Source organism: Phalangium opilio, unplaced genomic scaffold, assembly GCF_054372755.1.
Source record: "Phalangium opilio isolate 3A_F unplaced genomic scaffold, DU_Popi_V2 ptg000094l_1, whole genome shotgun sequence".
Lineage (NCBI taxonomy): Eukaryota > Metazoa > Arthropoda > Arachnida > Opiliones > Phalangiidae > Phalangium > Phalangium opilio.
In genome coordinates, this window is record NW_028324199.1 from 5,000,631 (window position 1) to 5,019,330 (window position 18,700).

Consider the following 18,700-nt stretch of genomic DNA (forward strand, 5'->3'; position numbering starts at 1 on the left):
GTGGTCAAATTACAGTTTTAAATTGGCAGCTGGATTTCTGCTTTTACATCACTTTTGTAGACCTGTTACATGTCTATAAATGTGGTAAAATTGCAGTTTTAAATTGGCAGCTGAATATCTACTTTTCCATAAGTTTTGCAGACCTGTAACATGTCTATAAAGGAGGTAAAATTACAGTTTTAAATTGGCATCTGGATTTCTACTTTTCCATCACATTTGCAGGCCTGTAACATGTCTATAAATGTGGTCAAGTTGCAGTTTTAAACTAGCAGCTGGTATTTCTACTTTTTCATCACTTTTGCAAACCTGTAACATGTCAATAAATATAGTCAAATTGCAGTTTTAAATTGGCAGCTGGATTTCTGCTTTTCCATCACTTTTGTAGACCTGTTACATGTCTATGAATGTGGTCAAATTACAGTTTTAAATTGGCAGCTGGATTTCTGCTTTTCCATCACTTTTGTAGACCTGTTACATTTCTATAAATGTGGTAAAATTGCAGTTTTAAATTGGCAGCTGAATATCTACTTTTCCATAAGTTTTGCAGACCAGTAACATGTCTATAAATGAGGTAAAATTACAGTTTTAAATTGGCATCTGGATTTCTACTTTTCCATCATATCTATAAATGTGGTCAAGTTGCAGTTTTAAACTAGCAGCTGGTATTTCTACTTTTTCATCACTTTTGCAAACCTGTAACATGTCAATAAATATAGTCAAATTGCAGTTGGATTTCTACTTTCCCATCACTTTTGCAGATCTGTAACATGTCTATAACTGTGGTCAAATTACAGTTTTAAACTAGCAGCTGGTATTTCTACTTTTGCATCGCGTTTGCAGAATCGCGCTGCATATTTCTGCTAGTACAGACAATTAACAGATAATAAACAGAAAATGTAGAAACGGCAGACAATTTGCAGTTTTGAAATTTTTGTTAAATTTTCGCGTTTTTCGAGCTGCAGAAAATGTAGCCTTAAAATATACCTATTACAGCGTGGTAGCGATAAAAAAGCGCGTATTCAGATGAATTACAGCCTAAAATTTTTGTACGGGTTGGGGAAACTTTCTTTGGTGTAGTTTTCCTTCCAGGAGTCGTTTTAGCTGAACTTTGAGCTTTGTTGCTTGACCTTGGAGTCTTTGGATTCATTTTAACTGGACTTGGTGTCCTCAAATCCTTCTTGGCCGGGCTGGGAGTCCCTGAGCCCTTCTTGGCCGGGTTGGGAGTTTTTTAAACCTTCTTGGCCGGGCTGGGAGTTGTTGAAACCTTCTTGGCCGGGCTGGGAGTTGTTGAAACCTTCTTGGCCGGGCTGGGAGTCGTTGAAACCTTCTTGGCCGGGCTGGGAGTCTTTGAAACCTTCTTGGCCGGGCTGGGAGTCTTTGAAACCTTCTTGGCCGGGCTCGGAGTCTTTGAAACCTTCTTAGCCGGGCTGGGAGTCTTTGAAACCTTCTTGGCCGGGCTGGGAGTCTTTGAAACCTTCTTGGCCGGGCTGGTAGTCTTTGAAACCTTCTTAACAGGGCTGGGAGTCTTTGAAACCTTCTTAACAGGGCCGGGAGTCTTTGAAACCTTCTTAACAGGGCCGGGAGTCTTTGAAACCTTCTTAACAGGGCTTGGAGTCGTTGAAACCTTCTTAACAGGGCTGGGAGTCTTTGAAACCTTCTTAACAGGGCTGGGAGTCTTCGAACCCTTCTTAACAGGGCTGGGAGTACTTTTTCTAGATCTTGGTGTACTGGCTGTAGAAACATCTGAGCTACTACTTAAGTACAGATTCATTGAACTTGATCCAAGAGAACAAATACTCTTATCAAGGAAAACTTGTAAAGGCAAAGAGTTCCTCTTGGGCGATGGGGTTTCTGGAGAGCTACTACTTAAGTACAGATTCACTGAACTTTATCCAAGAGAAAAAATGCTCTTATCAGAGGAAACTTGTAAAGGCAAAGACTTCCTCTTGGGCGATGGGGTTTCTGGAGAGCTACTACTTAAGTACAGATTAATTGAACTTGATCCAAGAGAAAAAATACTCTTATCAGGGAAAACTTGTAAAGGCAAAGAGTTCCTCTTGGGCGTCGGCGATGGGGTTTCTGGAGAAGGTGAGTTCTTCATTCCAGGTGACAAAGTTTTCCTTCTATTAGCAGAGGCTGGTGACTTAGTTACCCTTTCTTCCAGTATTGGAGTAACGTTAAAACTTTGTTTCCTTTTAGCCTGATGAACTCTTCCAGATGAATCAACCATGGGTGAACCAAAATATTTGGGCGGTTTAGAGACTCGTCTAGGCGTGGTTCCCTTTATGACAGGCGTATTGGCGGGAAGATTCAAGTCAAAACGTTCAGGACTAAAGTAAGGTCCAAATGAAACATTCTTTCTTCTTGAATTTACTTGTCTAACGGATTTTGGGGATTTGATTATCTTCCGTTTTTTACTTCCAGTTGCGGGAGTTTCAGGCTTAGGGGATTCGGATTGACGCTTTTTATTTTGATTGCTTTTACCTCCCACTTTTACAGCTGGTGAAGATACTCTCGATATTCTACTTGGTTTTAATGCTATGGCTTAAGGACGCGGTGTACGAAACGCGGAAGCTGGGGCTTTAGGAGTAGAAGTATCCTTAGGGGTTTCCAAAGATGGTTCCAAAAGATAAGAACTAGTACGGGGCTGAAATTTTGTTTAATTACATATATAAATGCTGTCGGGGCAAACCTTATTTGAAACCTTACCGGAGTACTAGGTGTGCATGTTCTAAAAACAGAGTTGGGTGGGTATTCAAAACGAAAAGATCTATCAGACACAGTCATGATATCCTTGTGATTGATATCAGTCCGGCCATTAACTTCTACGCCATTAATCAATTTTCTATTATAGGCATTTACAGAAACCCTCCCATCATCTCCCACAACGATAGCGCAATGTTTTTTAGAAACATTTGGTAATTGTATATGAATATCGCAAGAGTGATCCCTGATTAATTATCAGATATTACATCGACTATTTACGCGACTACAAAAAAAAATTAACTCTTAACATACCTTCCAAACAAACATAACTGGGCCATGAGAGTTAATTTGGTCCCATCAACACCAGTTCGTTTAATTTTCCCAATTTTTCCGTACAGCGGCAAAATTAGCTTCAATATTAAATTAAATTAGGGAAAATAAGCCCACATAGAAAAATACAATCCGCGCCTAAATTTTAAACGGAAAACGGACGGCCCGGGTCGAAAAAAAAAATTATCCCGCTCTATCTCTCTCTCTTGTACAAAACGCTGCCCTCCTAAAGCGAGTAGTCCACTTGCGTAACGGTTTCGTTACCGTTTTAAGTTCCTAAATCATCCGAAAGAGGGCGCCCATTGCCTAAGTCTAATAGCATCGTTTAAGAAACGCGTTCAGATGGCGTTCTGTTCGTAATTTAAATAATGTCAAGTTTCAAATAGAGATCTGCGTAATGTAGGAGCGTTCAATTTGTGAGTACATAAACAAGGCGATTTAAAAATTTAAGATTATAAAGCGTCAGTTTAAAATTTGGTTTTTAATTGTATAAATTCTTTTAAAATGTGCCGAACAATTTGATTCAAACCAGCTGTGAAAGTACTGGTGATGGACAAGGCTTAGCAGTGGCGGAAGATGAAAGTTAACTTTTCAATGAGGCTTTGATCGAACTAGTTAAACAATTTCCATTTTTATATGACTCGAACCACCCAAACAAAATACCAAAACAAATGCTTGAAGCAAAGGCACTGGATTTATCAATGTGAAGGCCAATTTTTTTATTTTTGATATAGCAGACGATCGGGAGACGCTAGGAAAATTAAATGGACGCGCGATTTTTCAAACGATGAAAATACGGCCCTATTTGGATACGTGACGTTACGTTAACCACGGATGTGTATTGAAAAGAGCTTGACCTTATTTGTCCACAAAAACGGGGTATGAATTTTGACCCTCCCTCCAAACCTAGGCGAGCCAATGTAAACAATAAAGATGGCCGCGAGCTACGAACGTTCAGGAGGGTTAAGCCTCGGTCTTTTGTGTATCGACTTCCGAGTGACGGGAGTTTCTCAACGTTTGCAAATCTTATTTAAATTTTTATTTTTACTATTATTTCTATTTATATTAATTATAATATGGAAAATATTCAATGAATTAAGCCCGGAAAGAAGAAAACGGACGCCTTCTTTAAAACACGTGACGTCAGAGATTGTTTACATTAGCTCGGTATGCGCGAAAATTGTGCGTGGAGCACTAGTACGCTTATGTCTAGGCCCTAGAGGCCTAGTCTCTACTCCTTCTACAATACACATCCGTGGCAAGGCTTAGTGGACTACTTGCTTAAGCCTAACTCGACTTACTTGTTGATTCGCGCAAAAAAGAAATACTTAAAATTAATACTTACTCGTAACGATGCTCAAATCACGGAGGATTGCGATAATAACTTCATATACATTTAATACGCGACATTAACCTAAATTAACCGCGATTAAAATTCTTTACCCGCGGTCTTCTATATCGCGAAAAAACCGTTAAAACCTAAGCTTAGAATGTCGAAACTCGAATACTCCATAGCGTAGCGAAAATTTCAAATGTTAAATGGACTATAGTACGCGACGCTAGGGGACCAACCAATAAGAAATCGTCTTAAAGCTACGTGGTATTGAAAATTTTGCGCCAAAAACACATACGCCACTATGGAGTAATAATAAAGGAGACCATTCTGGATAATTTATGGTAATAGTAATGAAAAGGTCCTAAAAAAGAATATTAATTAATTTCAATGAATAAAAAACACGTGGAAAATTATATTTATTCACGTGATTTGTAGCTGCTTTTTATATATAGATATTTAGTTGTTTTTTTTTCATATATATTTTTCCCTTACGACACTTTTTTTTGCCACTACTTATACTTAAAGGAAAATTCCAACTTATCTTTTTCTCTCCGTAAACATATTTTATATACCTTCCAAAACATGAAATCGAAGTCTAAAAAATTTTGAAATCGCTTAAATTATTTTAATTAATTTAAATAAGCCCGCCGTGTACCCCGCCGTTTTGGTTTATGACGTCGAACCCCCGGGTTCCACCATTGGATCTTAATAATAGCCAATTGCAGGCACAATCGCCAAAATGTCGACTGCATATAATTAATATAAATGTATCGGACTTGCGACTAAATGTGCGACTCTTTTTTGGAGGCGGGTTCAACCGCCTCTTTTATGATTGGTCGATTTATCTTAATATAGTAGTGCTTTTACGTTGGTCAGACGCGGGCATATGGCGATATAGGGGGTGTTACTGTAAAATTGTCAAGTGAAGGTCTTTGCGGGAAGTAATTACAGAGCGTTATTAGCCGTTTTTCTCTTACCTTTTTTCCATGGAGTATCTTTACTGGATTGGTAATGAAAGATGCCTTAAGTGTAATAATATTGCTAAATGTTGAGAGTCTGTACCTAGCTGTCTCTTGCGCGTTGTTCTATTGCTAAATTGGACATGTACCATTATCCTTAATCCATATAAACTTTATGGTTTTGAAAGGGGTGTGCAGTGTGTCTCTCTACTGATTTACTGAGGGGCTGTTCACTCGGTTCCTATAGATTCAGGCAGACGATAAAGGTTTTTGGCGGGAAATCGGGTTATTCTTATGTTAATCGTCGTTTCTCTCTTAGCAAACTAGTTCACAGGAATTAACTATAGGTTTTAATTGTAGTTTTAAACGATAATGGAAGAAAAATAATTTAGCATTAAATGCAAAGAAGCTAACTGTAGCTTGTCTTTCAAAACCATTTCTAAATTAAAAATTCATTTGACAATTCGAATTTAAAAACGAAAAATTGGATTTTGAAAATTATGGAGGTAAATAGTAATACGTGTAATAAATGTTCCAGGAATAGTTACGTTAGATTACAGGTTATATTTTAGATTTTATGTTTTATTTTAAATTTGATGTTTTATTGCCTATTTGGGGATGTGACCACAAACTGATCACAGGTAGGCAAGGTTATAGGTCAGGTTGTGTAACAGTCCACTGTACCAAATCCATGTCCCTATCAGTTTGCCGCAGCACCGTTTTAAGTTTTCACCTACATTTTGATATTGGTCTATTTTTTTGGTAATATCCTATTGGATAGAGTCCCGTTGGATCGAATTCAAATTTCTAAAATTGTAGCCAAATTTAAAACAATTTATAGCCCAAAGAGCGATTTTCTACTGAATGGGAATATTTAAATGGAAGAGCTTTCGACTGAATGGGATGGGTTTACACATATAAAATCATAGCGTTTTCCTTGAGTTGCAGGGCTCCAGTAGCGCAATGGATAAAGTGATTTGGATGATCGAAGAAGTTAAGCAGCATCGAGCGCCGTCAGTACTTGGGAGGGAGATCTCTTAATGGTAAGGTTAGATTACGTTAGGTATGGTTAGGTTAGGGTTAGACAATTTCCAAAAATGGAAGTTATTTTCTGAAATTTATTGAAGAATGTTATAGGTGAACACATATTATTTGCTGCAGTATCAAGAAGTTTAATAAGAAAATCAATTTTATTTTTAGGTTAGGTTAGGTTAGGTTTGGTCAGGTTAGGTTAGGTTTGGTCAGGTTAGGTTAGGTTAGGTTAGGTTTGGTCAGGTTAGGTTAGGTTAGGTTAGGTTAGTTTAGGTTAGTTTAGGTTAGGTTTGGTTAGGTTTGGTTAGGTTTGGTTAGGTCAGGTTAGGTCAGGTTAGGTTTGGTCAGGTCAGGTTAGGTTTGGTCAGGTTAGGTTAGGTTAGGTTAGGTTTGGTTAGGTTAGGTTAGGTTAGGTTAGGTTTGGTTAGGTTAGGTTAGGTTAGGTTAGGTTAGGTTAGGTTAGGTTAGGTTTGGTTTGGTTAGATTAGGTTTGGTTTGGTTTGGTTAGGTTTGGTTTGGTTAGGTTAGGTTAGGTTAGGTTGGGTTAGGTTAGGTTAGGTTAGGTTAGGTTAGGTTAGGTTAGGTTAGGTAAGATTAGGTTAGGTTAGGTTTGGTTAGGTTTGGTTAGGTTAGTTTAGGTTAGGTTAGGTTAGGTTAGCTTAGTAATATTTTATAAATCATTTAACAATGTTACGCCTTTTCCAAAATATTGAAATTTAGCTTCATTGACTTCTCAAATAATATGCCTTTTCCAAAACATTACTGTTATGTTAGGTTAGGTTTGGTTTGGTTTGGTTAGGTTAGGTTAGGTTAGTAATATTTTATAATTCATTTAACAATGTTACGCCTTTTCCAAAATATTGATGTTTAGCTTCATTGACTTCTCAAATAATATGCCTTTTCCAAAACATTACTTCTATGTTAGGTTAGGTTTGGTTAAATTAGGTTAGTAATAATTTATAAATCATTTAACAATGTTACGTCTTTTCCAAAATATTGAAATTTAGCTTCATTGACTTCTCCAAAAATATGCCTTTTTCCAAAACATTACTGTTATATTAGGTTACGTTTGGTTTAGTATTTTCTGCAATAACACGAAGTTTAATAGGAAAATCATAGGAAAAATAGGATTGAAAGGAAAATTCATGATTGGAAAACCGCCCAAATTGCGGTATTCGGTCTAATGGGATTCGGTCGAACGAGACATTCGATCCAATGGGATTCGACCCAATGGTAGACAATCATTTTTTTTGGTAGGGGTGGGGGCAATCGGTTTGCGCTCTTAATGCTATGAATTTCATGATTTACACTCATGAATTCAAATTCCCTTTGAAAATTTCGATTAAAGGGAGGGTGAAGTAAAAATTCCAGTGATTTTTTATCGATTCTTCTACTAATTACAAGACCAGTCTGCATAGTGAAACATTCAGGAAATACCAGCACCGAATGATTTTAAAATTCAAGTAAAGTTCAGATTTTAAGGATAATTTTAAATAAGGACCTACGACCAATCGCGTAACGCCCTGCCTTCCTCTTAACAAAATTCTCGTGTCACGTTCCGTGTTGAATGAAATTTATCACGAGATTTGATAATCGTGACAATCGTGACGCGGGACATGGATCATGCCACGAGAATTTTGTTAATAAAAAGGCAAGGCGTTACGCGATTGGTCGGCGGTGAAAATTAAAACTTATTCCTGACATCTGAACCTAATTTGAATTTGAAAATCATTCGGAAGTATTTGCAGAATGTTTCATTATGCAGACTGGTCTTGTAATTAATTGGTAGAAGAATTGATAAAAAAATCACTTGATTTTCCACTTCACCCCTTTAAGGGCAATTAATCCAAGGGTCCCGGAACGTTCAGCCATCTTTTCCTTGTGCAACCTTGACCTAATGATGTTTTCTTTCTAATTTATGGGGCAAGAAACTGCAATCATCTCCAAATATACCTAGTCGAATATTAGATATTAATAACATAATTTGATAAGTAGTTAAATTGTGACGTTCCTATCTAGCTTTTTTGTCTTGGAAAGTGGAATTTGAAAAAACGCAACACACGCAATATTTACTTCGTAAAACTGGTAAACCAACTAAAATTGGCACTCCTGAATATTGGTATTGCAATAGAACCGGACACTATGAACCTAATAGTCAAAATCAACGACAACCGAAATCCATGGGCACTTGCAAAATAAATGGACACTGCACAGCTGCTATTCGCGTTATGAAAGTAAACGCGGAGGTTTGCAGTAATCATTACGACCACGAACTTCAGCTTTGCCACATCCAAATCCCAAAACCTGCGAGGGAAATGATAGCGGGAAAACTTACTAATGGAGTTTCAAAGAAAAGAATTTTGGACGATTTACGATGTAATATGAAGGACATACAGAGAGAGCATTTAACTCTTCCGAAAGATATCAATAACATCGGCAAAGCTTACGGTCTAAATATTACAGAGAGTGCCACACTGAGGATCATTTAAGCGTTGAGGCTTACGTTCAAGAGTATTTGGAAAAGAATGACGGCACCATTTTAATCTATAAGAAACAACACGACGAGAAGAACTTCATACCAGCAGACACCATGCACTACGTGGATTTAAAGCCCCCAGATTTTGCCCTAGGAATAATGACTCAGTTTCAAAGTAGTTTGCTGCAAGAGTTTGGGAAAAACATATGTTTTGATGCAACTCATGGCACAAACGCTTATAGTTTTAAATTGGTGACAGTTCTTGTTGTTGATGAGTTTCGTGAAGGTATACCAGTGGCCTGGTTGATTTCAAATAGAGAGGATGGAGAAGTCCTAAGCATATTTTTCGAAGAAATAAGAAAATCTGCGGGGATAATTGTACCTAAAGTCATCATGTCTGACAAGGCTCCTCAGTATTTTTCAAGTTGGAAGAAAGTAAATGGAGGGGAACCAAAAAAGTTGCTTTGCAATGGCAAATGACATTCGCAAAAAATATCTATAATTGGGGACAAGGAAGTAGCTTCTTACTTATTTAAAGGAATAGCCATACTTATGGACGAGTTGCATCCGGAAAAATTTGAACTCATGCTTAAAAACTGTCTCTCGGAAATGGAAGAAAACGAAAAAACTGTTGAGTTTGGAAAATATTTCTATAACGAATGGGTTTCTTGTAAAGAAGAATGGGCTGCTTGCTATCGCAAAGGAAGCCAGATCAACACAAATATGTTCTTGGAAGCTTTCCACAAAGTTCTAAAGCATAATTACTTGGAAGGCAAGCAGAACAAACGAGTTGACAAGTGCCATTCCACGTTATTTAACTATGACCGTGACCAAACAGTACAACGCCTTATAAAGATTGAAAAGGGGAAAATAACGTGGAAGTCCATGGCGAACTTCAAAAGACACAAACACGCCATGGATTTGCCTTTGTCTCTCGTAAAACCAATCTCGCAATGCTCTTGGTCCATCGCGAGCGAAGCCACCTTGAAAGACAATGAAACGGACGCTAATGACGATCTGAAGTACATAGTTACTAAGCAGCGAGAAATGTGTGAAAAATGCAACTCCATATGTGTTGCGTGCAACACGTGTATTCACCAATTTACGTGTTCTTGTCCGGATTTGTAAGCACATTCACCTATGTATTCGGTACCTTAATCAAAACACCATTGAAGATAAAAGTAGTAGGGACTATACAGATAGACATGGATCCAAGAGGGCCGCCACCCCAAGATGGCCGCCCTCTCCCCATCCACCAATCTTCAAACCAAACTTCCAACCAAAAATTGTGTTATTTAACAAGAAAATCTTACCTGCCTTCCACCCTGCTAAGACTATTCAGAGGGTTTTTACCCATTTTTCCCCAAACAAGCCCGGCTTAACGCTCGGAGGGTGTAGTTCTTTTTGCAAGAGCCCCGTTTAAATTTAAGACCAAAGATTACGTTATTGTATGAGAAAATCTTACCTGACATACCCTGCCTTCCACCGTGCTATGTCGCCGTCGATGAATATTAACGGGGGTGTTTAACCCATTTTTCCCTAAACAAGCCCGGATTAACCCTCCAACCAAAGATTGGACCATAAAAAATCCTACCTGACTTACCCTGCCTTCCACCATGCTATTAAGGGGGTTTTACCCCCTTTTAATAGCTCCAGACTACCACGAGTTCCTACCTTGTGTTATTTTCAACACCCATGACGTCATCTTCTTAATCAAAACAAAAACAAGCTATATTCAACCTTGGCGTCATCCCCCAATCTTACCCTGCCTGCTAGGGTGCTAGTAATGGGCGGTACCTCTTTAATAAACCCAAACCAGCCCGGACTTTAAAACAGCTTACCTCTAGTCCTACCTTCCAGCGTGTTATTAAGGGGAAATGACCTATTTAATAACCCCCCAAACAAGCTCGGACTACCAGCCCTACTGGTAGAGGGTGCTTTCAACCGGGTTATCCATGACGTCATCCTTCCAACTCAAACTAATATGAAATTATTGGCGCCATATTTAAAAAACTTCTCTCCAGCCCCGCCTTCTAGTGGACTATTTTAGTAACCATTAATAGCTGTGACCCGTTCAATGGTCATGAACAAGTTCGAACCAGCCCTACTAGTAAAGGGTACCAAATTTAAAAAACTTACAACCAGCCCCTCCTTCTAGCGGATTATTTTAGTAACTAATAAGGTAATATACCCATATAATCAATTAAAACAAGTCCGGAGCAGCCCTAGACGTAGAGGGTGCTTTCAACCTGGGTGACTATAACGTCATCCTCCAGACTCAGACTCAAACCAAAACTAAAATATATTAATTATATAATTATACGAGCCATGGCTTCTAGCGGGCTATTTTAGTAACTATTAAGGGAATTTACCCATTGAACAAATCGAAACTAGCCCGGATCAGTCTAGGCTTATCGATGTAGAGGTTGTAGCCAAAGAAAAAAAAACCCGAAACAAGTTCAATCCCTGCCTTTCACCCTGTTATTTTATGCCTTAAACTGTACTTTAAATAGATGTCACCCATTGAAGGGTTTCCGAACTAGTCAAAACAAACCCAATTATGTCTGGTCCAACCAAGTGTCGTCCAAGTATAGATTTACCCCCCTTTGATTGGACCAATAATGGGTGGATTACTTATGTACCTGCTACTGTTTGATTACTTACCCATGTAGATGTTCCAAGGATGATGTTTTAACTAGGGTGTCCCCGTTGGCTTAGCGAAAATAAACGTTGTCAGTGGTTAGTTGACGAAAAGCAAGGTTTTCTCATGCTGTAAACGAAGAGGTAGCGAGTTCAAATCCCGGTGTACAAATAAACAAGCTCGGATTAACCTGGATTCGTATACAGGGTGTTACTGTTTAATTAATTGTACGTAGATCAGACCATTTACCCTGACTACGCCATTAATACGGGTAACCAATTTAACTACGTTTGCCTTAACTCGAACACGTACAGACCGTCGCTGTTTAAATTTTCCCGCCAGCAATTTATGGCCTTTTATTATTCGCCGGCAAAAAAACTTGATTTTGAGCCAAATCAAACTTTTTCCCTTCAAAGCCAAAAGTTAATGAAAAAACAGACACACATTTTAAAAAACAAAAGATATTTACTCTTACGTCTTGTACAAAAATTAAATACAAAATAAACAAATGAGTAGCCAAACAAAGGCGTTATTTGTGTTTTTAAAGTGTCCATATATTTATACAAAAGAATTCATTTCTAAATACCTAGATTTTCCATTTAGCCGTTAAGAGAGAGAGAAAATTGGATTTGCGCGAGTTTTACTCGCCTCAATATAGCCAGGGGCAAAAAAAAGAGATTCTAAAAAAAAGAAGGTCATTCTTCGCGGCTTCAGTGAAAGATATTTCCGGAAGCGTTTTACCAATTTTAACGAGACTAGAGTTTTAAACTAGATACAGAATAAATCTTTATACATTTTTTTAGCTTTAACAACGACAAATAAGACTTGGAAACTAATATTTTCATCCTTTTGTCAGGCGGAACTCATATATTAGCCAATTAGTACGATCTTTAAGGGAAGATCCTGCTCCACATTCCGAAAACTCAAAACATTTAATCTGCGTCAAGAATGCGTAAGGCACAGCAGGATCCCCCCGTAAATAGTAATTTTAGCATTCCTTAATTGTGACTAAATTGAATATGCTGTAGAGAGTGGAGGGTGTCTTAAAAAACTGTTACTTAGTGGCTTATTTTTTAAGCTGTAAAATTAACGTGTTAAATAAATCGGTTTCCTTTTCTATTTTTATACTAGAGCTATCTTTAGAGTCTGTAATAAGTATACATGCCTCTAAGTAAAACATATTATAGGATAATTCATTGTGACTTAATTATAGTCCTTCTAGAGATTATGTTTATAAATATACCGAAATAAGCAACCGTTACTCTTCCAAACAAATAAGAAACCTGACTAGAAGCGTAGATAAATATTAAAATAAACTAGCCAATCATTTTTGACAAGTTATGTACTTTGAAATATTACTCTAAGGTAACGCAAAAGAAAAAATCTAATGTATTTGTGGTTGAAAGGTGAAAAAAAACAAAGCGACTATAATAGAGAAAATTCTTGACCTGTCCTATATGACAAATTAATTGTAACACTGTTTCGTGTGTTTCTCATGTTTTCGAGTATTAACTCACACATTTTAATTTATGGCAAGCGAAAAAACACCTTGTATAATGGGAGGAGAAGATGTTAAACTTTCCGCTATAAATTCATAATTGACTTTTACATATATATTTATAAAGTTAGAAATCTCTATTTAACTCAAGGTCCTAGTTTTTTTGTATGCAGAAGCTTGTTTGGGCGTGTTTCGAATAATTAAATTTGAATAAGCCAATACTTTCAAGATTTTAAAATTTAATAAATAGGAAAAAGTTAATTAGGCATAAAATTAGAAATCTCTCCGAGGTCTAAGATTTTTTCGTATGCAAATAATTCAAAGAGATCGTGTTATATAAAAGGTTAAAAAGGAGTTACTTTGATAGAAGCCCGAGGGGACAAATATTATTCGTATGCAAAAGCTTGTTTGGGCGTGTTCTAAATAATTTAATTTGAATAATTCACATAAGATCGCATTATATAAAGAAAAAATTTTAATGAAGGTTAAAAGTAATTATTTTGGGAGGGAGAAAAATGGTTTTTTAATATGATATAAATCTAAATAATTGTATATTAATATTAAACTATAGGGGTATTTTATATATAGGCAGGTATGGCATTATCCTTTATAATTTTTAGTATCAACTCCACAATAAATAAAAATGTATTTTTGGGGGGCATAAATAATATCAATTTTTTGGAGTATTTAAAGACCAGAGTCTCCATACTTTCTTCATTCGAAAATTTTCTAGACGCTTTCTGTCGCTTTACAAGCTCTTAAACACTTGTAAGTAATGTCTAGTTTAATTCCTTGCGGTCGCTCTATGATATGGAGGGTGAATAGAAAGCTCTATGACAATCCTGATTTAAAGGATTTTACTTGGGATGATTTATTTAGAGATGTTTGGGATAAAAATACTTTAACGGACGCGCAGAAAAGGAACATTTGGCGTAAAATGACAGGGGCATACAATGCTTCTTTCTTAGTGTTTACGATTCAAGACGTCTATAATCACCATTATAGACCTGACGCGAACTTACTCCACGCTCTCGTTAGAGGTTGTTCCAATTACACGGACCATATGTTTTTTTAAAGTCGAAAACGATGGTATCTTTACTAGCTGGTGGTTCAGCCCCAACGCGAACAAATTTTGGTTTTCAAACCCATTTTGCATACAGGAGCGAAAAGAACGCAATAGAATAGAAAGCTACGAAATACAATACGATATGGCAGTTGATTATACCTTCAATGCTCTGGAGGATTTATGCTGGTTGAGACTATTTCGCCAACACAGAATCCTGGAAAAACCCCATGTCCAGTTTGCATTGCGGTTCATTTCTAAACACCTTTTCCAAGCTCGCGTTTTTGTCAGCGTAACCCAATTTTTTACGACTATTAACAACCCCCAAAACAATAGCTCGGTCCGAATGAGTAGATTTACAGCGTGGATAGTTCCTCCGCAAACCTTTTCTAAAATAGAGTGTCCGTATGGGCCCATACATCACGCTTCGGTGAAATTTGCGGCGCGTTGTTGGTATTACGGGGGATATTGTTTTCACGAAGAAACGTTCTATAGACGTGTCTTAGACATGTGTTTTAAACTATGCTTGCTGCAACTCACGAGGATAAATAGACCGTGCCCTAAAGAAAACACTCACTTTCGACAGTCCTTAGCTAGATGGTATTTAAAGAAAGCCATGTATATAGCGGGCGTAGCTCGCCTATATTGTAATACCACCTGGTGTCTAACATTATCAGACATTATGCAAGGACTGACTGACAGCGACGCGTTACCCTTTTTAGTAACGTTGATTTAAAATTATTGAATGGTCAAGCGACGGTGAAGATTTAAAACGGCCGGCGGATAAAGACAAACAGTGAGCTCAAGAATTACAATATCAAACTGGTCCTTAGTTTTGCTAATTACCCGAATTAGATGTTTTTTAATATTAAGGCTGTTAATCTATTCTGTAGTATATTAGAATAGGGTTATAATTAACTTTGCGTAATTATATACAAGTTCCAGTTTAAATTGTACATAGAGTAGTTGCAATAATACAATTATGGTGAAATTTTTTATTAGGAATTCTAACCCGTCTTTGAAGCGCTTTTATTCTCAAAAAAAATGTAAGTAATATATTTGATTTAAATATATTTGTACTTATTTTTTAAAAACTTTGGTGATAATTTAGGGCCACCGTCGAGAGCTTTGTGGACGTTATTAAGAAGCAAGGCTCTGCCCTCATGCCCCGTAACGGGCATCTTTATTGCCCACATTGCGAGGGGACATTAAAGGATATGCCCGACTATGGTCAATTAAATTACTATTGCACGACGCGCGACTGTAATTATTTTAGAAAATGCGTTCTCGTGCAATGTAAACAATATATCAGTTTTGCCACGCGTAGCGACCAGCGGCATCTGCTCGGCACACGGAACTTTTGTTCACTTTGCGGTGAATTTAAGTACCGTGTAAAAGACATATGCCCCTGTTACGAGTGGTCATGTGATTAACAGGTAATTCTCAATTGGTACTATTATTCGTTTTAAAAAGTGTAAATTTTTGACTAAATGTTTCTGTACAAAAATTAGGTTAAGTCTCAACACAAGGATGCTGTTGCTTTTATTTTTGATTAATTTTATATTTTATTTTTTTATGTTATTTTTTTAGTTATTTAATATATTATTTTTGTTAGTGATTAAAATATATAAGTTTTAAAATAAATTATTTCTAAGATATGGCTGTATTATTTTAATAGTTGTATTTTGACATGGAAATGTATACATTAAAAAAGTTTCATAGGGCTAGCCAGAAATTAAAGAAAGCCGCCATCTTGAATTTGTGGCTAACTGTACAGTCCACACTACTGAGGGCAAGCGAGAAATTAAAGAGAGCCGCCATCTTGAATTTCTGGCGAAAACATTAAGATGGCCGCCATCTTGAATTTCTGGCGAAAACATTAAGATGGCCGCCATCTTGAATTTGTGGCTAACTGTATAGTCTTGGCCAGGATTTGAACCTGTCACCTTTTAGGTATCACCATAGTAAACCCTGCCTTTACCCATTGAGCCATGGACAATCTTGAAAAACACTCAGTTTATTTTCATCAAAACAACAAAATTGTTAAGCCTTTAAAGTCGCTATCCTTGAAACATCTACGTGAATAGTTAATTAAACCCTACCCGCTTCCAATAAAATATTTTCCTCAAAACAAGGAAAGTTTTAAGTCGTCATCCTTGAAACATCTACGTGCATAATTAATTAAATCCGACCCGCTTCCAATAAAATATTTTCCTCAAAACAAGGAAAGTTTTAAGTCGTCATCCTTGAAACATCTACGTGATATACTAGTATATCTAGTTTCTAGATCCAAAACAGGTTGTTTTTGGCACTTCTTGATCTCAAAATGTAGGCTTTACACGCTGTGTGGTCAGAACAATCGAATTTGGTCTCTTTTCACGCCGCAATGCCGGATGAATTTTGATGAAAGACAGGCCGGGTGGTTGAGGATTGTTAGAAAACGACCTTTTAGGTGAAACTCTCCATCGGTTCTCGAAGATCTTCGGCATCTCGACAAGGTTGGGTTGTTTTCGACGCTTCTTGTGTCCAAAATGTATCCAGCGCTGAGGAGGACCACGCTGATGTGGTGAAATTGTTAAGTTTAAGAAGGACATCGAAGTCAAGATTGCAATTAGAGCCCCACTGAAGAGAACGTGTTCTAACTGGTGCAGGGTACGTAGAACCTTATGCGGTGGGGCTGGACTTGTCAGCTTTTACGGGCCATGTCTCGTAAAATTCTTCGTTGACCCTTTACCTCCCAAAGGAAGTTACATTCGAGCCACTGTGGGACTTGGTCTTCTCGTCCAGGTCTGGTTGTTGGCGCCAGAACTTCTCCTTCATTGCAATAGTCAGTTGTGTGGACACATATAACAATGCAATGAAGTTAAAGTTGATCCCTCTCGACAACGATTCATGAAGCTCCACATCATCATTCGACCTGGTTTAATGAAAGGTCCGGGACCAAATTTTCCGGATTTCGGACATAAATATCCTGCATTTGGTCTCGAACCATGGTCGATGTTGTGTTGTGGGACGCCTCGACTCCACACAAATTTAGACAACTTTTGCGTAGTCAAATGTAACCAGTAAAGATTACAAAAAAAGTTGCCCAAATCCAGCTCATGAATCGAATTTGGTCTCTTCCCAGGCTATTCCTGAGACGAGACGGAGGGAAAAATCGAATTTGGTCTCTTCTCACACAGCAAAAGCTGTGTGAGTCCACGATCGGCGGGTAAAGTCATCTTAGTAGAGATGGTACTGAACACGGTTAAACAGGAGAGCGTAGCCAGGTAACTGGTAATTTCCAAGCTGTCAGGACGATTCGGATATTTGTCGTCGACGAACCCTTTTTGGCAAGTGTCCGTGCTTTCGGGGTCAGTTTCCCTCAAACGCGCGAGTTCCTTGTAACCTTTCAAAACTCTCGTTCGGTTTTCTTTTAAGTTAGTGTTAATAAATTTAGTGCTCTCGGACTTGTTGTAAAGGTCTTGGCCCAGCATCATATCGAGAGCTTCATAAATTCCGATTTGCTTGCTCGTCAAAGATTTCAATCTATAGGCAAATAATTTTTGGACAAACTTTCGTTCCCTAACTCGGCAAAAGTTTGGTCCATGTCAGCCCGGTCTCCCTTTGTCACGTAAGCCGTGACATAGTTTGCCACTATTTCCGATTTGTCAGCGACAAGTTGCAAATCCATGTTGGCTTTGGAAGCCAAAAGTAGCGTGGGATTGTAATCAACTTCGTGCTGTTTTCTCGGCAAGTCGTACAGTCGTTTCTGCACCTTTTTCATTTTACGGTGACGAGTAACTAATCTAACAGAATTCATAGTAGCAAGGTTTTTTACGTTACGAGGGAAACCGTAACGACACACTTTCAATCCTTTTTTAGAACTTTTCACCTTCTTATAACAACTGGAGGTGCATTTGTGAGTTTGGAATTTTTTTACCAGCCGGTGCAGTTCCGGACTTACGGATGCGCTTGGCATCGAACACGTAACGTGTTTTTGCACGTAATCGAAAATAGTCCCGGTCGAAGAAGTTCCGATCTTTGGAGCGTCCTTGGCCCACAATAGCATGTGGTAGTGAGGTAAACCTCGAGATTGGTATTCAACCCTCCAAAAATGATGTTCTATCATGCCGAGAACTGGATCTTGCTTACATAAGAAAAAGCTGTTTAGGCCATAATATATAACACTTCGTAAATAGTGTGGCCTATTTAGAGTAATGTTAAATCGTTACAGGCTATGGTTTCGGAACTAGCTTTAGATCTGTGTTAGTATCGAACGTCACTTATCAAAAGAACCAGCATGTCTAAAGTTTTTTCCCTTAGTTTATCTTTGGAATTAGCTTTTGATTTTACATACATCGGCCGGGTTTTCTCTTAAACTCCTCTCTCAGTTATTTAAATGTCCATTTTTAATCGTGCAAATCAAATATTGTAAACTGTGTTTAAACAACGAGTTTTTTCGTACTAACAGACATGCCCTCGCAAACCGTGTTCCAAATTTATATCACTTCAAAATCATGTTTTACAGTTTCTGCAACCTTTTCGAGCCTTTTCTCAATATTATAATTTTTATAACATTCAGCAACGTGCTTATATAATAGAGTAAAAAATATAAGGCCTCCTTAGTTGGGTAAAAAACTCCACCTCTATCTTGGCATTCAACCCATGTTCGTACGT

The 18,700-nt window shown here is 37.7% G+C and overlaps 2 protein-coding genes across 2 annotated transcripts; one reads left to right on the forward strand and one right to left on the reverse strand.

The window, feature by feature from the left end:
• Window positions 1–2,510: 2,510 nt before the first annotated feature.
• Window positions 2,511–5,360, reverse strand: LOC149639886 (proliferation marker protein Ki-67-like). Its single transcript, XM_089850831.1, has 5 exons — window positions 5,350–5,360; window positions 5,240–5,279; window positions 3,019–3,116; window positions 2,710–2,950; window positions 2,511–2,647 (listed from the first exon to the last, which is right to left on the reverse strand). The coding sequence occupies exons 1-5, from the start codon at window positions 5,358–5,360 to the stop codon at window positions 2,546–2,548; spliced, it is 492 nt and encodes a 163-aa protein (XP_089706957.1). The 3' UTR covers window positions 2,511–2,545.
• A 23-nt stretch (window positions 5,361–5,383) lies between these two features.
• On the forward strand, window positions 5,384–9,967 carry LOC149639887 (uncharacterized). Its single transcript, XM_089850832.1, has 4 exons — window positions 5,384–5,426; window positions 8,383–8,829; window positions 8,874–9,274; window positions 9,353–9,967. The coding sequence occupies exons 1-4, from the start codon at window positions 5,384–5,386 to the stop codon at window positions 9,965–9,967; spliced, it is 1,506 nt and encodes a 501-aa protein (XP_089706958.1).
• The last annotated feature ends 8,733 nt before the right edge of the window (window positions 9,968–18,700 follow it).